This window comes from Epinephelus lanceolatus, chromosome 5 (assembly GCF_041903045.1).
Source record: "Epinephelus lanceolatus isolate andai-2023 chromosome 5, ASM4190304v1, whole genome shotgun sequence".
Taxonomy (NCBI): Eukaryota; Metazoa; Chordata; class Actinopteri; order Perciformes; family Serranidae; genus Epinephelus; species Epinephelus lanceolatus.
In genome coordinates, this window is record NC_135738.1 from 35,972,570 (window position 1) to 35,997,858 (window position 25,289).

The window sequence follows — 25,289 nt, forward strand, 5'->3', positions numbered from 1 at the left end:
GATTCATTTCTTTAAAAAAGTATGAAATACCTGAAGGACTACATAGGAAGCACCTTGAACATAGAATAACATTTTATGGAAGTGTGTAAAGTGTGTGTCTGTGTGTGTACGGTAAGCCACTAGTCTCATGAGAAAGTAGCTGGTGCCCCATCCTCCTCCCTCCATCGCTCTGACATCTTTTTCTCATTAACAGGAGTGTGTGGAGGGCCCAGAAACAGTAGTGCTCACATTGCAACTGTTACTAGCTTTCTCCTTGACTCACTCCACCCCCTCTTTACTATCCAGTTTGAACCCCCCACCCCCACCCCCTCCGCTTTTTTAGTTTCTTTCATTCCAGTGTCTCTTGTGCTTCTCCTCCATCTTTCCCTCTTTTCTCCCATCTTTCTCTTTATGAATCTGAGCCTTGAAAAAAAAAGGCGAGGGGAGCGACCACAGATGAAAAAGAGCGCGCCAGAGAAGCGAATCTGAGCCAGTGATATAATTGAGGTTTTGGTCTTGAGGTACCGCAACATGTTGAAAAGGCATCATGGGCAAGGGAGTGAGGGTTTTTGGAGCGAACATGGCTGTGTGATGAAGTCTGTGAAAATGTTGGTGCGGAGCTGCCAGCGGCGTTCCTTTATGAATGAATGTGTGTGACATGATTCTGCGTGGATCCGATTACATTACTCATTTGGGAAAATGTTGGATGATGAAGAGTCCCATCAATAATGCGGCCTCTGTAATTTGCGGACTTAAGAGTAAAGGGAGTGCGTACAGTGATGAATTGGTATAACATGAGCAGGGGATGAAAAAGAAACCAAGAGACATTTTATCCAGATTTTCAACGCCGGAATGAAAATCAAAATCAGGAGCTGAGACATAAATCAATCAATTAACAACTGTCCTCACTGGGGGGGGCTACAAGGAAGACGCTCAAGCAAATAATTGAAGCCACCGAACCAGCATTGTTTCTGGTGTTGCTAAGAGGCTTAAAATGATCGCCCAGAGTTCTGTGGAGAAGAGAAAATGCTGCAATGCTGCAAACATTTTGCAACACTTCACCCAAACCTCACTCCATTGCAGCTGTCTGCAGAAATAAAAACCACATTTTGAAAAACTTTAAGTGACCAAATCAAGAGCCCACCGTTTATATCTTGACAAATTGCATTGCTTTGCCGTTAACTACTTACAAGAGTCATTAAAAAATACCTACACAAAACTGGTGAGGATTTCACGTTGTGATTGGAAACAGCTCAGACTGAAGAATCCTATCCTGACTGATCAACACCTTCAGCAGGTAAAGAGGACTTTCAAACTGACCAAAATCTGACACAAACTAAAATTCAAGACCATTTTGCCCCCCCCCCCCACTGAGAGTAACTTTGTCTGGAGTGTATGCACGAGGAGTGTGTTAGGCAAACTTACCCCATCCAGGAGGCAGTGGGCCCAGAGGATCATTTTCCACCGGAGCACCAGACGGCTGAGAGAGAAACAGAGAGAGACAAAACAAATCCGGTTAGGACACCTTTCTGTCTCTGTCCTCTCTTCCTCCATCTCTCTGCATGCCTTTTTTCCTGCTTTCAGCGTTTGTTGTCCTCAATGTACATCACGGTGTGAAATTCTTCAGTCTGTCCATTTGGTTTCTCACTGCCGCGTGAGGATGAGAAGGAGGAAAAGATTGGGAAAAAACAACCCAAAAAATACAGAAAGAAGGGAAAACCAACAAGAGTTTGGATGAGAAAGAAAAAAATTAGAAAATTAAAAAAATCCAGAAAAACTTACTTAGCAAAGCTGCCCTGAACTTAGACAATCAAGTCTTCGCTTGACCTCGCTAACTCACACAACAGGGATGATACCTGTGGGTGAGTGAGGCTGGCTGTGTGTGTGTGTGTGTGTGTGTGTGCATGTGTGTGTGTGTTAAGGGGTGGGGGTGGCTCCTCTCTGCTGCGGCGGTAAGGGGCAACTGAGGGAGCTGGCCGGCCGGCGGCTCGTATGCCTTCCAACAACTACACGCTCGGTAGGAGGATAAAACAACAACGCTGTTCCAATGAGCTCACTGGCTGGATGCAAGCCCCACCCCCCGGCTTCCCGCTCACCTCCTCAAATACACCCCACCTCCTCCTCCTCCTCACCTCCTCCTCCACCCTGGCACCCCTCCCTACCCCACCTCTTTTCTCTTGCTCTCTTCTAGTGCTGCTGTGAAAGTAGGCAGGGAAGTGCGATGTCTGAGGGAACTGAGGGAACATTCATGCTTGTTCCAGACTGGACACCCCCCTCCCGCCTCCTCACCGGCCGCCCCAACCTACCCCAGGCCTGACAAAAGGCACCTTTATTCACCCTGGGTCTGGAAACCACTGTGGGGTTTACTCAGCCTACACTCATATACACACACACTGAAAAAAAAGTGTGTGTGTGTGTGTGCCATGGTGTGGAAAGTTTGTCCGTGGCAAACAGTCAGTCAATGTGTACGTTCTTATGTTGGAATACACACACACAAGCTCACATGAATATATTAGCTCGAGTGGAAAAGTAGCTGAAAAGACGCTTGTTAGGAATTAGTGGCTGCTGATGGGTTTTCATGCTAAAGATGTTTATCAAAGAGGTTGATGTAGGTGTGTTGCAAACTGCTGCAGAATCATTTACTGCACCACCAAGCAGTTCCTCTAATGACAACATGTTACGCTGGATAATATGTCAGTGGTGCTGCAAATAAAAAAGGCGGGTGCACTGTGAGTTGTATTTGGGGATTGTAGAAGCCAAACAACCCTCAATGTGGACCAAAAAAAACAAAAAAAACCCACAGTTATTCATTTAGAAAATCATACAAAAATGCATGAAAAAATTGGTTTCTGTGGATTCACCTTCTGTTTAATAGCAGGTTTTGGCAGCACAGGTAGCGCTTGTTGTCCTTTATTAGCTACCCTGAAGTGAAAAAACCCAAAGCCACTATTTTCCAAATGAAAGCTGGTGGACCTTCAAAGGGTTTTTTTTTCACTGAGACATGTTGCACCACAAAAGTGATGATTATTTCCTGAGAAGCCATAAAGTAGAGTATTATCCACCAAATGTCAACGTCACTTTACGCAGCATTTCCCAAAAAGAAATGTGACTGTGCCCATTTAAAGTAGCTCTGTCATGGAAACTCTGAGGGAGTCAGGATGGAAAGGACGGGGCCTGCTGAAGGAACGAGAGTGGGCACATAACAGGGTTAAAGGTGTGTGTGTGTGTGTGTATATGTGTGTGTCGCTCCCATCAACAGCCAATCTATGCCCCGGCGCCCCACCCTTATGGGTTTTCTGTGACTAAAAAAGGTAAAAGGAGAATATAATGATATAAAGACATGATGACTTCATCCTGGCTCTGACCATTCAGCTCCTCAGCAGCTTCCAGACAGAGCGAGGCTGGAGGGAGGAAAAGAAAGAGAGACTGAGAAAACAAGGGAGGGAGAAGAAGAGAGGGAAAAGCAGCATGTTGGCAGAAACGTGTGAAATAATGGCTGGGTGTTATGGATCTGAATGGATACCATTTCATGGCCAGACACCACAGGTGAAAATGATGATTTCAGCCAGTTGTTTTTAACATGTTCAAACACTTTTACCACCAATGCGGCTACAGAAAATATGCAAACCTATTAAAAAAACTTTAACTATTAATTTATACATCTATAAAAACTTTAGGCACATTGCTGTTGCAATGACGACTTGCCACTTGTTTTGCACATCTGCAGAGAGCAGAGGCAAATCTGTGCCCATGAGGAGAAAAAACGAATAACAGGAATCCAGTAAACTTGAGGTCAATGGGTTCATCAGCCATTCAAACACTCTGAAAACATGGACGCTCATCTGTGTTTCAGACTGATTTAGCCAAGCAGTTTTTGTTATGTTGTTTCTCATCTTATATTAACTGATGGTTACTTGCCCAGTGTTCATAAAAAAAAAAAATCAGAAAGAAACTATTTTTGCTGGTGAATATTTGCATCTTTCTAATTTGCTTATAGGTTTATATTCTCAACAGATCGGTTTTAATTTGACCCGGTTCAGACAGAGATGTTTGAGGACAATTTAACAAATGTGCAACAAAATATCTCAACTCAAAGTTTTTTCCACAGCGTTTAACTGAAATCCATGGTCTTAGGTCTTCTAATGACCCTGTGAGATGTGGTTGGGCTGCAACTAACAATTTTTTTCATTATTGGGTCATCTGCCAATTCTTTTCTTGCCTGATTAATTGTTTGCTCTATAAATGTACAAATGCTTTCTTCAAAGTTTTTTTTGCATTTTTGTTCTTTTTTGAGAGAGGAAAGTAAAGAGTCAGACTGGGAATTTGTTCCCAATATTAAGAATTGAGTTAAATGTTCAACTTTAACAAACCCCATGGCAAATGACCAATTATCTTAACATTCATCGGGACAATTTAAACATTATCCACTGTGAACCTTTGCCTCAACAAAACAAATCAACATTATACCATTGATCTGACATTAAAAATTTTGAGGTTACTGTAGTTTGGCCTGCTTATCCACACAGTCAGCAACTGGAGCTGTAGCAGCTGTGACACACAGCTAATGGAGGACATTACTTGTACTCCCTTGCTTATACTTTAAAAACCTTAGCACCTGATTGCCAAATTTGCTTCATGAGTCATACTCCTTCTCTGAGTCATATGTCAGTCAAACCTGAACACACAGACATGATACACATTCTGTTTTGCTAGATTAAGTGTAACTTTGCAAGGATAGCATTATCTTCAATGTCCACTGCAAATAAACATCCATAAAATTGCTTGAAAATCATGCCAAAGACGTAGCTCCAGAACAAGCCTGACAATCATCATGTTTTTAAGTTCACACATGGGTACACAGCAAACAGGAACTGCTCAACACTAATTAGGCTTACTTGTAACGGTGGCATAGATGCCAAAATGTCAACATATATAGGCTATTCCACATATATAGGCAATTCCAAAATGGCACTGTACTATAACAATTTATGATAATAACTAGATACTGGATGCCAAGATGGCACCTATTCATACCAATGGAGTTGCTCACCTAGCACATATGCCAAAAAAGTTTCTAGCTTCCAGGTTTACTTTTGCAGCATGCAGCCCACTGAATATGTGAAATAGTGTTTCTCCTACTGGCCCCGTCCGCGAGTTCATGCTCGGCTCATTGACTTTACACTGTGATGACATCACAGATTTCGAAATTGCTTTTCTCTGCTAGAGGAAAGGGTCACTAACATAAAACCTCCATGGATCAAAATACACAATGAAGAGTCATAATTGAACTTGTTTGCAGTTTGAGGTGTCCTGTCAACAGTTTTACAGGCTTTACTTTTACAATGGTGGCCTGTGGGGAAAATGCTTTTTGGGCTGCGGGGAATTTCTTCGCTGCAATACTGAGAGTGTCCACTGGGAAAAACTGGCTGCAAGGCTGAGTTGTGTTTCTAGGGGCCTGCTTGCTAGGTGCTGATGCTGTTACTTTTTGTGGAACTGTTTCCTTTCTTCTGTTGTTGTTGTCTAGGGATGTGGGCCCTTTGCGTGTGAAGAGAGTGCCACTGAGCACAAACATTTTATTGTAACTTTTTTGCATAGGAAAATTACTGTGAACTCTGACTAAATATTTGTCCACAGTGCAGCGTACTGTAACACGTAAACAAATTACTGCTCTTTGGCCCATTGGTGTAGTTTGGAAAATGTCTGAATGCAGCTGGAATATATGTGAATACAAATGTAGGTATTTAAATCATAGGATTATATGTGTGAAGAGGAAACTTATCTGCCCATGCAGACTAGTAGGTTCTGTCCACTGATGTTTAATTTTAACGCAAGATAAACATTTTTAATGTATAGTAAAACCAACATACCGTAAATCACACTCATAGGATCAATCTTTAATTCACAACATACTGTTAACAAAACCAGCATCAGTGCAGTTTAAATAACGTCTGTTCATTGTCCTTTCATAGTATTAACCACTCACAAATGTGCTTTATGGAAACATGAGCAGTGACGGGTTGTGTGTAAACATCAGCGAATGTGACTTACAGCCATGTGTAAGTTTTCTGTTCAGTGGTGCAAGTGATAAAACACAGGGCTGATTCAGGTGCTGCTGTTAAGGGTCCCTGTTCCAGCGAGAATGGACAGAGAGTCGGAGATGGGGGGGTGGAGGGAGGGGGAGCGAGGGAGGTTGGGAGGGGCGAGGGAGGTTGGGAGGGGGACGAATTCTGAGGCCAGAGGAAGAAGAGTGGTAAAAACAGAGATAAAGAAAGAGAAAGAAGGAGACGTGATCGCAAGCGAATCAAGATAAAAATGATGCAGAAAAGGGGAATTTTGAGAGGGAAATGGAGATTGGGGGGGATTTTGGAGAGATGACAGAATGATGGGCGGGGCTAAAGAAACGGATAGAGGTCAAGGAAAGGAAGACTGGTAAAGGTGAAAAGAAGAGGGGAGAGAGAGAGGGGAGAGCCGGAAACAGCAGTTAATGACTCTGAGGCAGCTCTCTCTGGGGTTCCTAACGAGCTGCAATTACTCTGAACACACACACACACACACACACACACACATACACACACAGGACCAGCTAAAAAAGGGTATATGTGCAAGTATTCGTGTGGCTAATGCATAAAAACTTTGAATGCTTGCACGCTTTGGTGCTTGATTTTAAGAGTTTGCTCAGACACAACTTTACACAGTGTGTGTATCTGTGTGTGTCTGTGTGTGTCTGTGTATGTGAGTCTGCATGCATGCATGGAGACACCAGTTACAGTGCCATGGTCCATTTAAGAGGACAACCGGCCCCTTGACCCTCTCTGGTTGTCATGTGCTACAGAAAAGAAATGTGGCACCTGACCTCGACATTGCAAGCCTGTGAACACACACACACACACACACACACACACACACAAACTCAGAGAGGAGGAGCACGTGATTTAACAGTGGGGACCTACATACACACATGAGCATCACAAACACAAACACACACTAACAAAGAATCCTAAACAGCCGCAGAAAATAAAACCTTATGACCATGACCTTATTAATAATGGTAAGAGAGGATGATATATTATCTAACTAATTTTCGAATAATTATTTTCTATAGTGCATCTGCACACAGTGAGAGTGTTAGTCGGGCAGTAGAACATGTGGCTGTGCTCACAGTTAAACTATGAGCTCTTTTGTGTGTTTCCTTGTTCACACACACTGGGGCCATAAATAGTAGCTGCTATCAGCAATGTGGGCATTCCAAGACGGAGCAGTGTACTATCAACACGGAGGGCAGACCTGCCTATTGGCTTTTCTCACACACACACACACTGAGGGAGTGCAAGGAGGGAGGGAACCAGGGCGGAGGAGGAAGGAAGGAGGCAAGTTTCCAGCCAACACTGAACCTAAATGTCTCTGTCACAAGGAGGACTCAAGGTGTGTAGTGTCCCCTTTGGTGACATGAAAACCTGAATTAATCCTGACACTGCTCAGTATCCTGAATGTACCCAGAACTTTCTATCTTTTCCTAAGCATTGCCAAATTTTTGATCCAGTTACTCCTCCCTAAAAAAAAGGCAGAGAACAGTGGAAAAAAAGTATCTGGAACAACAGCTACACTACAGTGTTTAATTTTGTCTAACACAAGCAACTGTACAAGTTAACAGTACTGTACGAGAAAGGTTTAAAAATATCTGATCAAAGAATAAGGAAACATGACTAAGAATCCAAAAAAGCATTAATGTCAGCTTTTGGTGCTTTCAAGACTTGCTATGTACACATTTTTTCTTGTACCCAAAAAGTACTGAGGTTTGATACCCAGCCTTGGAACAGAAATAATAACAACTTTAGTGTAAACAGAAACACAAAATGATAACCAGCCAAGAGCCACTGTAACTGCAAGTGAACAATAAATCAATAATAAGTTAGCAGCTACACCACCTGCTCACATTTTGTGTTTAACTTTTCATAAAGGAGCTTTGTTTCTCTCCTGCTTGTATGTTAACTGCCCAGATGTTTGATGGGGGTTAATGCCCGAAGTTTAACTACTCCTGCTTCAGTAGTCTGAAGACCAAAAAATGAATCTGAGTGTTCTGGTTAAATTGAGTAATAAAACATTTCAACACTGACCACAGCAGCCACATGCAGACAGGGATGCTGTGAGATGATGGGATCCAAAGTGTAAAGGGAGAAATCTTTGGGTGTGAAAATGTCAATGAGTTTAAAAAAGGGAGGGATGGGATGATGGTGTATGAATAACAGGACAGACAGATGATGGGAGGGTTCGAAGAATGGATGGAGTAAAACATTTTCAAAAAAACTGAAACGCTAGCACACACACACACACACAGTGCTGGGTGAGGTGTTTTTATAGAAGCCTATAAGAGTTTTAAGGCTGGTTTTACTAATGGTCCATTGAGAAAGCTCTGTTGATTTAGTCCCATAAGTCTGTACTGTCTGGCTGCAGTCTGACCTTGGCTGCTTCACTGAGAGGAAGGCGACTGTCAGAGACACAACCGAAACTCTAACTTACTCCACTGGAAAAATACTATAAACAAGTCTCAAATAACATCTTTGATCCCCCCCTATAGGCGACGTCTCCAACAAGTAAACCACACTGTGTCATATATAGTGCTGATGTTACTCAAAACATGTACTGATTGTGTTCAGTCATGAGGTGCATTGTGCGACAAATTTAAACAAAGATCTACTATGTGACATTTCATGAAAAGTATTTCACAGTGTTTTCATTCTCAACAATGTGAGCTGAAGCAGATCAACTCTAGCCCAACTTTAAACCCTACAGTAATGCGTGACACCGCAGGGTTTTACCTCCAAAAACAGTGGCTGAACAAACGGATTTGTGCTGCTTTAAAGTAACTATGTGTCAAATTTTAAAAAAGTCTGTCTTTAAACATGTTTTGTGAAGGCACCTTTGACCACCAAAATTCTAATGAATTAATTATTGAGTCTGAGTGGACGTTTGAGCCAAACTTGAAAAAATTCCCTCAAAGTGTCCTTCAGATATTGCATTCACAAGAATGAGACAGATAAGGTCACAATAACCTTGACCTTTGGCCACCAAAATACAGTTTATCTGTAAGTCCAAGGGGACATTTGTGCCAAATTGGGAGAAATTCCCTCAAAGCGCTCTTATGACAGGAGGCATACACACACCAGGCATGAAAGACAAATAACAAGAACAAGGTAAATGACCTCCAAAACCATCACTGAGATTATGGGATTGCATTCTCAAGTAATACAACACTGGTTGTGGGTTCTTTCTTTCAAACTGAGCTGACTTCACTCAGACTTTAAATGGCAGTGGTGCTAACTCTTTACTGTGGAAGTAACACATCTATACATACAGTGTAATGTCTACACACAATAAAAGTCATGAGTGACCGAAGAAGATTCTGCGTATTTGTGAAATTGTAGTGATTGTGGTTTTGCCTGTCGGTTGACACGCTGCTATTGATGGGAATTTCTGTCCTCCATGTAACACATCACAGGCTGATAAATCACGTCACATCTTTCTGGTAAACATGGCATTACTTTCAGGCCTACTCCACATGTACATGGCAACGTTTGAAAACGTAGCTTTTTTTAATGTGTTTTGGCTTTTCGTCCACACCTAATCTGTGTTTTAGATCACTGTAAATGGACCATTTGCAAAACCCCATCCAGGACGAAGATTTTCACAAACTCTGTTTTCAGTGTTGACAGGGTGATGGAGAAAACAGTTTTTTTGGTCAGAGTGCACCATTATTTTCTGTGTGAGGTGCCACAAATGAGGCGACATTTTGTGCAAGAGCGAACATGACAAAAATAGTGTTGGCTCTACCTTTGCTAAGAGGACTTTTTATATATAAATATACAGTTATTCTTTCACTATGTTGAGGAACAGAGGCGGCAGAATGAGCTATAGAGGTCACTGCTACAGGTGGCCTTCTTTCTCCTGTGTACTAGAATACTGTGTGCATGAAAACTTGGCCAGTTAAGGTTTGAATACCTGGTAGAGGAAGCGCTGACTGAACTGGTGCATGGCGCCCTGCAGTTGGCTGCGCTGACTCTGCCACTGCTGGTAGTTGCGCACAGACTCCGCTGTGGGCCTCTGCCATGTGGTGGTTCTGGTGTTGTGGTCCACGTAGTAGAACCTGCCCCGCTGGTCCACTCGCTTCTCCCAGCTGGAGTGGGGACAGAGAGAGAAGGGGGGAAATGTGAGGGGCTGCAGCTTTCAACAACATCTTTATTAAGCACAAGTCAAGAGTGGGTGGTTGTATCAAAACGCTACACTGCTGATAGTAACAGTGTTGATTTATAGAGACGAGAAAAAACAAAGGCAAGAAAAGGAAAGAAAACAGTGAGAGGAGGGAGACAGAGTGGGAGGGAGGAAGAAGAAAAGAGGAAAGGGGATAGAAGCGTAAAGATGTACAGAAGCAGGAAAGAAATGGATGAAGAAAAGAAGTGGAGGGGAAGGAAAGGATAGATTATGCTGCTAAAATAGTTAAACCAAAATATCCCTGACAGAACACGTTAGATTAAAGTTGTGGATTACTGAGCTTAGAAAAATAAAACAGATACCAACATATTTTTTCCACAAATTTGGCTTAAAATGTAACTAGTTTTCTACTTCTCATAGTGTCTAAGGGCCTGTGCATGTAAAAAAAAATATCCCAAACTTACATATGGTCAGCGGCAAACTTTAAAACTTGGTCAATATCTCCAGAAAATCCGCTTTCCAGGGACAGAATAAGGCTGCTGGATATTCACACGGCAGGGCCCAAACTTTGGTTTGGCTCGGCCTCAGACGTCATCAAACAGTTTATTCACTTTAAGACAATGCCAGCCCTCAATTACAATGATGAGGGAAAACAATAGGAGACGCCAGGTTTCTGAGTGACAATAACCATGTGCTGCGGCGTGTGTTTGTGTGTCAGTGCCTGCCAATGGCATTACTCAGATGTCTATGTATACCCTGTTCCTCCCCTGAGATGGGGAGTCTGGACACAGACTGAGATATAGACGTTCCACAGAAATACACACACACTCACAGGAAACATTGGTCACATATGCCACACACACACAGGAACATGGCTTCACTCACTCACTCACTCACTCTCTCCCACACACACATATACACACACGCACGCACGCACGCGCACACACTGACCAGTTTCCTTGGTTCAGCAGGACAAGCTGCTGTTATGCTGCTCTGCTTCTATTCTCATATCTCTGACTCAAGCGCTACAGAATTTGGAAGAGAAAACAACATCAACTTCCGCATGCTAACAAAAACACACTGCAGATACCAACAGGCTTGAGAAATACGCACACACACACTTACACACACATAAAGGAATAAAAGCAGACCAGGAAAGCGCTTTCATTGTTGCCCCGATGTTAAAACTCCATGACATTTTTTAGACTAGCTGGAGCACTATATCTCTGTGATCCTCTTCATTTCTAGTTTGTTCAATGTTTTTCTAAAGTGGGCTTCAGGTCTGGTTTCCACCACAGTCAGGATAAAACTAGAATTTCCTTGCCTTGTGGTTGTATCCCACCGCCACCATGTCAAGTTACAGTTTACATCCATGTCTGTCCAGACTCATATGAAGCCATGACAGCAGACAATGTTTTTAAATGTGGATGATGCTACAAATAAGCTACATATTTTAAAATGTGGATGCTTTACACACATCTGACCCCCCGCAGCACATAAGATCTATTTAATCAGCACAGTTTCAAGGTGGACTCCCAAGATTAGTGTCACCAATTCAGTATCTGACCAAATGTCTCCTCTTCTGTTCCTGAGTTATGATGCCAAGTAACAACCAGAAAAGTGTTTCTGCAGAACATCATGATGTCACAGTGAAGCTGACCTTTGATCTTTTGGATATAAAATGTCATCACTTCATTATTTTATCCTATTTGATATCTGTGTGAAATTTTGTCATGAATTAAGATAAGATAAGATAAGATAAACTTTATTGTCCCGCAAGGGAAATTCGTCTTGGGCAGTATAGTGCAAACAGCTGCAATATTCACATACATACATACATACATACATACATACATACAATCAACACAGACAAGTTGTCAACATAGTGCACTGACTGTGTTACAGTTGCAGACTACTGTTGCAAGAGTAGTGCAACCGTTTCCCTTGTTTGTAGGGTTACAAACAAGGGAACTCTTGAGTTATGGGCCAAAACCATGCTTAGTGAGGTCACAGTGACCTTGGACCTTTGGCCACCAAAATCTAATCGATTCAACCTGTACGTTTGTGTTAAATTTGAAGAAATTCCCCCAAGGTGTTCTGGAGATATTGCATTCACGAGAATAGGGTGGACGGACAACCCAAAAACATAACGCCTCCAGCCATGGCTGTTGTCGGTGTGGAGGCATAAAAAAAACACCAGCTACTGCAATGGATGTGTGAGACAAGCTGTAAGATAAACTCTGCTCTAGTTCCCTACAATGAACTTTAATTTGTCAAAATCTTATCTATTCTATTCTACATTTTAACAGTTTGAGACACACTTTTTAAAGCTCTCTGGTATTGTATTACATGGAAAAACATAACATTTCATTACTGGTGGGAATCTGAACAACACACAAGGTTTCCAAGGTTTTCATTTGCTGAATCCTTCCAAGGGTTCAAGTCCTCTAAATAGACTCACTTCTGTTGCACCAAAGCTATTACTGCAAACTCACACACACACATTCACTGTGTATTCAGTGCACAGGAGGAGAGCTGCATGAAAGATTTACTCAAGTTAACATTCTCAGTCAACTTTCCCTGAATGAGTACGCATTTATTAAATGTTATAATCCCTGAGATTTTTATTAAGTCAAGTCTCTATTCATGGAGGGTTTTGGGGCATTTTATGTCTCTGTTACCAAGTTGATAGTAAAAGGTGATGAAAAAATGACATGCAGGATTCAAACAAGTGATGTAACTGTTCTATGTCGGCAGCTTATCCGCTGTGCCACCAGGGCGTCCCACCTCACTTTCTAAAGGCTATACATGGCTGGCATTTTTTCAGCAACAGCAATTCAATATATTTACATCTTGCATTTGCCCCTTATGTTGTAGTTTTCATTGTTAATGGTGCAGTCCGTCTTTCCTGTGTGGGTTCAAAACAGAACACAACACACAAGGGATTCACAGGAAACAATGCATGTGAGTACTCTACTGTTAGTGTTTATTTCTCTGTTTAATGACATCTCTGCTTCAGCCATGTCTCGCTAATGCAAACCAAACATTTCCTTCTGTTTCAGATTAAAAGAGTTCAACCGGCAGTACAATTTATTGTGAAGCAGCAACAGGTAACACAAAGTATTTGTCAGGGAAATTTTTGTACACTAAAATCAGTAATCATAAGATATAGGACAATATGATACAGTGATTCCTCTCAGTTCACATTTTTGGCTGTTCTATATAAAGATACATGCTAATGTTTTAAAAAACAAGTCACAAATATAAAATGTATTTATAGACATTAAACAAAGCTCTACATTACTGAAACTGCTGGGCTCTGTGGTTTTTATTCACTCAACAGAAGGAAGAAGTGCATTTGTTGAGAACTATTTTCAGCAGTGGATTAATGCACATTCAGTGCCCTAGAGAGTATTGGGGCAGCAGGAAGGTGTATGTGGGACTGAGTCAAAATAAATGACAGTGTGTGTGTTCATGGTAACGAAGGCGCAACAGTGTGGCTCACTTATGTTGTTTTTAATGGTTTCATAGTAGAATGAATATATTGGTGGTTTGGGTCCATTCATATTATTTGTTGACAATATGAAAAATAGAAACTTTATCCCCTGACTTATCCTTTAAAACACACTTGTTATTACCACCAGCAACCACAGGTGTCTCCAAATCAAAAAGAAGTAAAATCTTAAAGATGATGGGCCCTATCTTACATCCAAAGTGATGCACAGTGCAGCGCAACTGTCATTGCCCATTTAAGACTGACGCAGTTGTCATATTCATGGCTAGTGGCCACATTGTGTAAGCTGCAAATGTACTTGCGCTTACCGTTGCGCCCCTGGGTGTGGATGTCTTAAAATGAGGTTTGATCAGGTAAACTGTTGGTGTATTGCTATTTTGAGGCAGCAGAAGGTGATTGTGCCATTGACCAACAAAAATCTGGTCTGAAGTCAGACAGCTGCAGTAATTTCCTGCCATTTAAAGGGTGCATTATTCAGACAGTAAGATGGGCTGACATAGGCGAGTTCACAACATGCATACTCTCAGCCTGTTACACACACAGGGATGCACGGATGGGTTGTGGTTGGGTGAAATAAATCATTAAGGAAAATATTAATTACATTCTCTAAAACTTGCAAACATAGCAGAGAGCAGAGCAGAGCTACTGTCCGACTCCCCATTAATAATGGTGCTGTGCACATTTACGCATGAGGAGCAGCGTAACTTCATTGATTATTTCAGAGGCTAAATGTTTAGTTCTATTTTCATTGTCAAGTTCATAAAACAGATCTTAGTTCTACATATAAACAGAAGTTGTGCACCAGTATTAGGCAAAATAAGTGATCTAACTTGAACATCATCCAACATGCAAAGTGAGTCTTCTGGCACTACTAATGTTTATTGTATTTAGCCTGGTACTTGAGTGAGATGGCAGCTGATACTCAACAAGCAACTGAGAAGTCTCAAAAATATGAGACACCAAAAACAACAACTAACAGCTCTTTTAGTGGCCATGACAAAACTGTATGACCCTGACAGACAACTTCACTTTTCCCTAAAACAGAGAAGTTTGAGCAACACTATAAACCGTCGACACTGTCATGTTCTTGATAAGTGTATGTGCACATACAGTACGTACTGTAAATGGTACTTCTCAGGTCTTAAACTGCTCCTTGCTGAGGCCTTACACATATCTAGCAATAGTGTCTCGAAGCCCACATGGTCTACATTATCACCCTGAAGATTTCAGTTCAGAAACAACACTACTAAATTAGCTAATGTGAGGATTTGAATAAATTGTCTTCTGAGGGGAAAATCTTTTTTCTCTTGTGGTCACAAGTCAGACTCAGCAACACAACAGCACCCGCAAGCTGGCAGGTTTCAATATCTTGCTCAAGGACACTTCAGCAGCGTGGATGATTGCAAACACAGGGAGTTATTTTGTTGAGGGATAGTCTCTCTGACCACTATGCCTCCGAGCCTCCTTTAAAAGGCAAGAAAAATACTGTTCCCTCTCTGATATTAGCACTAGCTAGTTATTTACTGGAGCCAGGGAAAATCCCAGAGCCCGCAATGGCCTGTCTGAGAGTCTCTACTTAGTTCTGCTATCTGACTTCAACTCTTTGTACCAGTCATGTCATTAACTATCTACTGCATGTATATCTTGGAACTAGAAATGTAAAGTCTCCTCACTATGAACTGTCCAGATTAAGACTATACAGTACATCCTTTATCTTCTTTTGGACAGTCCATTCATTGTTTATCACCATGTTGGCTGACAGCAATTGCTATGAGTTCCTATCTTCTTCATTCTCTGTTGGGATGCAGTTTGATATGTGTTTATTGAATGAAATGGGGTAGTCTGCTTTGAGACTCTGCTTTATCTTTGGTTCACATGTCTATACTATACATGTATTTACTGCTTACTCTGTTGATATTCCACTGCTCATGTCAATTACGACTCATGAACTGCGGTCAAACTGTCAAACTAGGCAGCGCTGATCAAATATGAATCAAGATTCAGTTACTACATTGCCTATTTCTCATCTTCATTGTTTTGAAATGTATTTTCATGTGCTGTCTGGCTGTTAAATTAAAAAGTTTGTGACCCAAGCACCATGCACTGGCCAGAGCAAACATTCTCATTTTAAAGCTAAACAGTACACTAAAATATGTTTCTGAAAACATTTCAGGCGAGAAATGCAGTAACAGAATCTTGTTTCATATTTGATCAGCTCTGCCTAGTTTGACAGTTTGACTGCAGTTCATGAGCAGTGACTGCTGTGATTGACCGCTGCTTTAGAGACTCCTCTGCTCTGATTGGCTGTTTTCATTCAGCCACGCTGGATTCTTGCAAATGCCATTAAGAGCACTTTGAGGAGACAAGAGAGCATGATTTTTTTTGACAGATCATTTGCCTGATGTAACAACTGTCAGGATATAGTGATACTTAAAAAAATACTTTTTGCGATATATGCTGAAAAGGAGAGACTCTAATAAGACTCTAAATACCACCCTGTCAACTATTAAATTAATCGCCAAAAAATTTAATAATCGATCAGTTGGTACAAGTAACTTTTTAAGAAAAAAATCCAAATTCATTGATTGCAGCTTTGTTATGTAGATAGTTTCTGTTTTTTTTGGGTGGTGAACAAAACAAGATATATGAGGACGTCATCTTGGGCTTTGGGGACATTTCTCACCATTTTCTGCCATTTTATAGACCAAAAAACTAATTGATTAACTGAGAATCAACAGATTAATCAGAAACACAATGTTCAAAACACTTATAGGAAACTTTTTGTGCTGCTTCTTTCTTGCTGTCTGCTGGCTCAGTCTGTGATGACATATCACTAGTGCTCACTTTACTGATGAAAGTGCCTCTTCATCAGCATACACTCTTTCAAGACAGAAATAATATTCTCAGGAAGTTGCGTGCACGGGACAGGCAGAAATTAAACCGTATTAAAGTATCTCAGGAGATCCATCATCCCTCTGGAGGTTTGATCCTGTGCTGATTCATGATAGAACTAACTGGCAAAACTGGGGGTTTGTTAAGCATCCAAGCATCAGTATTGCTCAGTAACACAGCCACATTAACGTACTCTGCCACTTCTAGAAAGCCACCAGCAAACAGACAGGATGGGAGACACTGCAGTCCCGGTTGTCAAGTATTGCTCACAGCTTTAATTAAGTTGTTCATAAGAAAGAGTTCTTTTCCTTAGACTGTCCATTTGGCCTCAGAAACTGGTTTTTGGGAAGATGTTACTGCTACATTTAGGCTTGGTACAGCTGTTGCCATTCAATGGTGGGAATTCTCTCTAACCATTTAAAAAGCATTAGTCGAGTTAAAATGTAACCATTTGATCTTTTCAAATGCAATATTTCATATCACCACAAAATGCTTTACAGTCTAGTTTCTATTGTTTAACTTTGTCTGAATAACACTGTCAAAAATCATGAAAAGGAACTGTAAAAATGTGGTTGACACACATCGTGCCATGCTGACAAGTACGGCTTGGTGTAAACACAGCATCAGTTTTAATTTAAGAGGCCCTACTACAGCTAGACTAAAACAAAGTGTGTTATGACATCCTGCAGCTTACAAGAGTGGTTAAGCCTGTGATGTATCACTAGTTACAAACTCTAGAGTATATTTGATAAAGAGCAGTGTGACTCAGAAGCTCTCCTCAGCCTGGCTTCGGATGGCTTTCATTATTTCAGCTTCCAAACCTCGATTGCCTAACCCTCCCCACCCTGCCCCCCCAGCCTCTAAACAGTTCCTGGTGTGTACATCTGGAGCACTAGCCCAGCATTAGCTTGCTAATTGATCCTCTGAAGGGCCACGGCGGCCAGCAGCCAACACAGTGGTGGATGGAAGTACATGTGGCTCTAAGAAAGGACTTTTGTTCTCTAGGCCCCCGTGCTCTTGTTCCTTGTATGGAAAAACTGAGATTGGGGGGGCGGGGGGGTTCGGGGAGAAGGAGGGGGTGACCTTTTCCTAAAAACAGTCTCTCTTTCCCTCTGTCACCCAGTCACACACTCAGTGAAAATCAATAAATAATGGATGCAAGTAAAAATGTCATAAAAGGGCTGGACTCTGGCAGGGGTGCTCTGCTCTCGTAATGCTGTCCACAAAGTGAGGCAGAAAGCTGTGTTCTCATTATGATGGCTTAGTACACAAACACTAAAATCACACTGGGTAATTTGGGACCAATTACAGTGTATGTAGTTTTAACTGAGAGCAAACATTCTTGATACATTCTTAAATCAAACAAGAAACAAGGAGGCTCGGTCTGGCAGCTGACAGGAGTGGAGCTCAACATGAAATCCTCTGAATACATTTCTGTACTTGATCTGCACATGGCCAATGATGTGAGCTCCTAAAGGCCTGGTCGTACCACCAATTAACATGGCTAAATGTGGAGGAAAATTTAATTCATTTCAGTGGAACTGCTGCGGTCAGAGGATTGGCTGGTAAGGGTGAAATAAATCTGCAAAATTTTTTGGCATTGAGTTCAACTTTGATGACACAGGAATTTGTAGCTCATCAGCTGTGTTGCACCATCCGCTTTTATTTAAAGGTGGACCGTATTTTGTGTCATAGTGTAACAATAAAGGATGTTCATAATAAACGTAGCCAAAGTTTCAAATAATGAGGTAAACGTATACTGAAGTGATTCCTGTGAGCAAGCTACATGCTGATGTGCTAACATGTAAACTTTGTTGCCGTAAATGTAAATTTCTCCCTGATTTCAGATCATATTCCTGCTGGAACATGTCTGGTTGTGTTCAGAAGCTTTTATTGGTGATTTTTCATAGTAAAAAGTGCAGCTATTTTCTGTTACAGTCATTCTCCACTTCACTGACTGCAGAGACGCTATGGTATGGAAGACCATGAAACACAGAGCAGCTTGAAGAGACAGGCGCTAATGGGGCATCTCAGACAGAGGGTGAATACAGGTGATCCAGAACAGACAGAATGAATAAAATGAAGTGTTTTTTTTTTGTTTTTTTACAATAAAGCATGTGAACCTTGAAAACAAGTATGAACTTGACAATAAGCATAAAAGGTCCTCTTTAACCTCCTCTGTCTTAATAAAAACTCAGCAAAAGAGAAATGGTTTGCAGACAATTATAAGATAGTGGTACAACAAATACATCTTTTGAATGAACTGTGTGAACTACTTGTATTGAGAGTTTTTTATCTCTTCAATAATGGAGAGCTATTATGACTGACTAGTGCTTGCATATTCCTGGCTGGGTCAAAGAGCCCTGCAAGTCTCCTAACAACCAAGTGCGTGTGAATGTATTTATGTATTTCTGTACAAACTGTACAGTCTGGACAGCAAGAAACCACATAAAATGCGTTTTCTGCAAATCTGATCCAAACCATATCTGATTCTAATTCGTTTTTTACAGATGCATCTCAGTCTTGAAGCTTTGGCCACTCAAATTATTTCAACATGTCAATGAAACGTCAAATCCCGAGTGACTGAAGTGCTGAGCAGAATCCATGCTTTTAGTAGCAGAGCGCTTTGGAGGACGACATGGAGAATAACAGTCCATGGATAGACACTGGAATAAATTGTTTGCTGGCACCTTGACAGTGGCTTCACAGCTTGATTGTTTGGAGGGAAAAATGGTGGACCAAATTCTCACGCTTCCATGTTGGTAAGCCGCAGTTCCAGTGTAGCTACATAGTAACTGACACCTGCTGTACATCATCACCACAGCGACCAATAAAGATATGTTGATGTCTGGACACACAAATCTGATGTGATCACTTCCAAATAACACTGTGGACAGCCGGTCTTACAGATCTGACGTGAGAAACAAATCTGATTTGCCAGCAGTCTGAGTGTAGCCATCATGCCCTACTGAAGCGTGTTTATAATCGACCCTTTCCTCTTCTACAGACATGTTCTGAGACAAGAGAACCATTTTGTTTTTGTAAATACAATTAAAACATAGTCTCAAAGCAAATTAAGACTATAAGGCTTATAATATGAATGCTACTGTTTACAAATGAAACTAAGTGCAGTCTTTCTGCTGCTGACATGACTGCTCTTAAGGAAGACATGACTGACTGATATCTGATTTTTAAACCGAATTGTCAACCCAGCATGTTGGTGAGTCTAACCAGTGCTCAAAAAAACACTGCATCAAAAGAGAAAAAACATATAAAAATGAAACAGGCATACCCTGGTGGCAGTGGTCTCTCCCAGGTTGTCGTTTTAGTGTTGTGGTCAACATAGTACACTCTTCCATGAGGCAACACCCTCTGCTCCCAGCTACACACAGAGACAGAGAGAGGGAGAAGAATTACGTTGCAATTCACACTTAATATTAGAAGCACCTATTTTTAAGCATTTCATAATTAATGTAATTACAGCAATGAAACTACTCCTCAGTACACAACTTAGGGAGTGTCCCTCACTAATACTCAGTGGGTAACAGTGTGTGACCAACAAAGACAGAGAGGAGCATTGATATCATGAGCCCAGAGGAAACATCAGCTCTCTAAATATGTCTCAATCACCTGCAATCATTTACTAACATGAGCTCTGAGTGCCACTGACTCCCTTGCAATTATTTACCAAATATATCACATTTATCTTTGTAACTATTTATTCTTGTCATTTGCTTTGCCACCAAACACTGGTGTATTTAATTTCGATACAGCTCATTTGACTTAAACAGAGTGTGAAAGACATTAAAAAACAGTTAAAGGAAAGCAACAACAAATCAGTGGAGGAATTTAAATCTACAGCTGTTTACAGCAACGTTTCTCCCATTAATCAATAAGCACATTCATAACTGCCACTGTAAATGCATAATTCAGTATTGCATTGTATCACAGTATTGTAATTACATTCTACAAAGTCTGCTGTCAGCAGTCAAATAGTTCACCACCTCCAGGAGAAAATATTTACACCACTGTGATTGAAACTGGATGTTAACACTTCTTAATATCTTACTCATTGGTTGATTTGTTCTGATGTTCAGAGTTAAATATGATGCTGGCCGCTATTTTGGAAATGCATCATTAAAAATCGATATAGAAGCACTATTAAGTGATTTACAGCTGCAAGCAGAAATATAGCAAGTAGGCTCGATCTTTGTTACTGTATGGAGTCGTGAGGAATACAAAGGAAACTGAAAGTTTAGTGAATTCTCATATTTCAGTGTCTTGTGTGGTTGATGTGTGTTTACAGTTACAGTGGTGAGAGAATCTCTTTACACTTTACATTTGTATAGCTAATGTACTTTTGGGAAGTAAATATGAAATATAACCGCACTGCTTTAACTAATAGACAAGATGTAAGATGTTCTTATGCACTTTATCTCTACATGCACTGATTCTCACCCTGCCGGGAGTGAGTCTGTGTTGGACTCTGTGGTGCTGTTGCTGGCCTGCTCGGTGCTGGAGGTGGCGTTGGGAGTGGGCTCCGCCGGCGTGGCCGGACCCAGGGCATCCTGACCTGGAGAAGGGCTACTGCTGCTGCTACTGGCAGCTGGGGATCGACCTGATGGAGAGGATGGAGGAGGTGTGTGACGGGCCACGCCCCCGCGACTCTCCAGCCCGTTAGACGTCAACTCAACTTTGTCTGTGAGAAGACATAGAGGGAAAGAAGGATGGGAGAGCAGAGATGGATAAAAAAATGACTTACTGTTGCAGTGTAAGAGAGATAGCTCATATCAAACCGGGACCTAAGAACCAGCTGATGTGGTGATTATTAATTTTTAATACTGCATTCATGAAGAGGCTCTGACATGTGGGGCGTCTAGCTGGCTGCTACACATTGTTACATTCTAGTCAGCTATAAAAAGGACAAACAGTAAGCAAACAATTTGTTACAGAGGCCTCAGCTTTATAGGCTTAAAATGGATAGAAAATATATATAACTTTGCTTAAAAAGGTTGCCTGGATAAGCGTTAGACTGATTTCAATTTGTTCAGATAGGAGAGTGGGATATTATGCAGTATAACACAGATATAATAGATGGTTACGGCTATTCTGTAATTGATCTCTGTTATTATATTATGAGTTCTGGCTTCCGTTAGTAGTCTGAGTAGAACTGACTAATCACATTTGAACAGCAGGTAAACCGTCCATGTGAGGAGGCAGAACGCACTGGCTGAAATGCAATCCCTGAACTGACTGGCTATCGTCTGACATAGATTCAGGTTTACACTCGCTTTTTTTAAAATCTATCTGTGTGCAGTCCAGAGTATACTTTATGTTGTGAATGTCCGCCAGTCTGTGTGGATGCAGGCTATATAAGAGGGAGAGGGAGGACAGGTGACAGATTTTAACTTAAGTCTCAATGAGGACAGCATAAAGAGAGAACTCAGCTTTTTGAGAAGTTATCATTTAGGCAAAACTATTGTAGACTCTGACGTCACGTAATGTGGTTATTTTTTACTAAGCAGCGGTCAGAACATCTTTTTGTGCCCCTTTAAAGACACACAGAACATCTTGATAAATTACAACCAGCAGCCCCTATCCATTTTTACATCAGAAATCAGCTCTGACAAAAAGATCTGAGTCTAACATTAAAGTCTAAATCCTGTTGAAGTCGACACACACAGTGCGTCGACTTTCCTATACCTGCACTGCTTCCAGGGCTGACGTGACTCTTGGAGGACCGATGGCGAGCAGACGAGCCCGCCCCAGAGATCTGCTCCTCATTCAGGTCCCCGTTTGTCAGTGAGCCCCCTCTGGAGCACCCTGGGGAGCTGCCCTGGGAACCTCCCACTGAGTGCCTGTTACTCCTGCCAAAAGAAATAGAAACAGAGAGAGACAGAGAGAAAATGGCAGATGAGGGGAAGAAGTTAAAGAAAAGGAGATGATGAGGAAAGGCAGAAGGGAGGAGGTGAGAAGAGACATCAACATTTGCACTTACTGCATGGGAAAAAAAATGTGTGTATGTTTTACTTGTTCTTTGACTGTCTTTCATATGCTCCTCCTGGAGATCGCCCCACAGCTTTGTTTTGACAACTTATGATTAGACCTATTGTTGTTCCTGACTCAGGGGAGCAGACCTGGCGCATGTGTGAGTGTGCACACGGACAAAACCAGCACACAAAAAACACACACAGAGGTGTTGGTGTCGGCTACTTTTGTTCTCTGAACAACCTCATATTTTCCTAACACTAAATATAACTTTGCTTTTCCGACAAGAACTTTTATACAGGGAAAGACATGTTGGCTTTCCCTCCCCAGGACTGAGGAATGCTGAGGCCAAGTTTGGATGGCCATCAACAGCAAACCGGATTAAGGGTTGCGCTCTGTTTATTCGCTACAATAAGGAGAAGCAGCAGCAGCAGCGGAAGGAAGCAACCATTTGACATTGACACTTGGCATGTGTGTGTGCGTATATCCTTCTGAATGCGTTCTTACGTGGGCACCGAGCTCTTCGTCATGGGAGAATGACAGAATTCACTTCTCCTCTACGTCTGTTCGTACACAACTGGATGGAGATGTTGACTGCTTCTCCATGACAGCGGCGGTTTGGGCTCTTGGCTGAACTGTGTTTAATGCCCCCTACAATGTTTAGAGGGAAATACCATCCGACCCCATGCACCCCCACCGCAAAGCTTTGAAATAAATGCAGACTGCTCCACTATTTATTATCCCACTACCATTCTAGCCGGTGAGAGCAGCGTCTGAAACCACATTCAGGGGGGAATAACATGCTGGCAATCTGCATAAGTGCTTCAGTCGACCATACTGGCAGAGGCCTCCTTCACTCGAACCTTTTCTTTTCTTTCATTTATTTTGATTACAATTATGCCTAGGGTTTATGTTTTCCACATAAGCACTCTGCAAACAGTGCTTTAGAAAGAGGTCATGCAAGTTTATTATTGTGCTATTATTCTTATTATTATACCACAACATCTGCAGAGATTCAAAACCAGCAGTGTAGTGAACACTGCTCAGATGCCCAACAACAACAACAAAGTTGATTTTCAGTGTGAGTGTGTGTGTGTGTGTGTGTGTGTGTGTGCGTGCGTGCGTGCGTGCGTGCGTGCGTGCGTCAGTGGTGGATGAAGTACCTGAAAGCCACATTTAAGTTAAAGTACAGATATCTTGCCAGAAAATGACTTTGGCAGAAGTTAATGTCACCTACTAGAATATTACTTCAGTAAAAGGCTTCATGTATTGACATATGATGTAATGAAGAAAAACGAGGTCTTCTTCACGACTTATAGGATTTAAAGAAAACCTCTGACTATTCAGGGCTGACACACTGCAGTGGAGCAGTTACCTGTCACAAATCTTTATTTCCTTGAATCATTACTCGCCCTTTCTACTGTGGGACGCCATTTTCTAATTCCATCATGAAGTCGGTCTCATCGTCGAGTGGAATGAAGTTGCTAGCATGTAGGCTCTGATCTGACACGCAGCCTGGGCTTGACTGGAAATCTATACTTAACTGTGGCTTTGAGAAACTTGTCCTTATGTGTTTAACCTATGATGTAACTTGCAAGCTAGGACCTCTGATTTGCCTTCTGATTTTATTTTGTAGTAACTAAGTAACAAAAATGCTCAGGACATAGAAATGTAATGGAGTAAAGGTGACAGAAATATTAAAACTCAAGTTAAGTACAGATTACCAAAAATACTAAAGTATTGCAATAAAGAATTATTACTTCATTATATTACACCACTGGTGTGTGTGTGTGTGTGTGTGTGTGTGTGTGTGTGTGTGTGTGTGTGTGTGCCCTGACCTGCTATGAGATTCAGCTGTACTGGGAGTTTCCTCACTCTGTGTCCTCCTCAGGTTGGGTCTGTCTGCCTGAAGTATCTCTGTAAAGACACATAACATCATCATTGCACAGACATGGATAACCAGCTTCAATCACAGCACACAGTACGTCAATCAAGGAGGAGAGAAAGAGAGCGAGGGATAGATTAAGAAAAAGCTACAAAGTGTTTGTTTGATCAAGATTGAGTCCAGTCCAACTTTCAAACATCCACACTCACATCAGCAAGCCCAGTTAACAGGATTTGCTCTCATATTTTTGTATGTAAAATAAGGCCTTTGGGGCCTAACCTATTACTGTTTATCTGTTTATTCTGAATAGGATATATAGTCATACACATGAGCCCACCACTGAACATACTAGTCAACAGAGATCCCAGTGTTTTCAAATATACCAAAGATGTCAGATTGAATTTTAGAGATATGTGCTTAAAAGAATTGAGAACACATCTACAAACCCCTATCAATATATAACATAAAAACATGAAGTATGTGACCCAAGTAGCATCACTTGGCAAAGGAAATGGACCAGTTTTTGTGCAGCTCCCTCTGGAGCCACAAAGGGCTCTATGCTACAAATGGTGGACTTCCCATTTTAAGTATTAACAGTTTGTTTTCTGATCACTGTTTAAAAGTAGCTGTTTTCCAGGAACCACCATCATTAAGAAAAGCTTTCATAGTGTGGGGCCCTTTGGTGCCAACCATGAACCACAACGTCCCTGGCTGTAGACCTCTGCAGCATGTCATTCCCCACCTCTCCCTACTCTCATTTCATGTCATCTCTCTACTGTAAACGTGGTAATAAAAAACATAATACAACAAAAACATAGACTTTTA

General features: G+C 41.5%; 1 protein-coding gene across 2 annotated transcripts in view; it reads right to left on the minus strand.

Moving 5' to 3' along the window:
- The window catches only part of wwp2 (WW domain containing E3 ubiquitin protein ligase 2), a 71,427-nt gene that overhangs the window by 21,092 nt on the left and 25,046 nt on the right, over window positions 1–25,289 (minus strand). For both annotated transcript variants that reach the window (XM_078168170.1, XM_078168169.1), the window contains exons 6-11: window positions 24,418–24,496; window positions 22,295–22,458; window positions 21,050–21,290; window positions 19,884–19,973; window positions 9,976–10,150; window positions 1,405–1,459 (exon numbers count right to left, since the gene is read on the minus strand). In XM_078168170.1, the coding sequence (XP_078024296.1) occupies window positions 1,405–1,459; window positions 9,976–10,150; window positions 19,884–19,973; window positions 21,050–21,290; window positions 22,295–22,458; window positions 24,418–24,496 (804 nt within the window). The remainder of the gene's footprint in view (window positions 1–1,404; window positions 1,460–9,975; window positions 10,151–19,883; window positions 19,974–21,049; window positions 21,291–22,294; window positions 22,459–24,417; window positions 24,497–25,289) is intronic.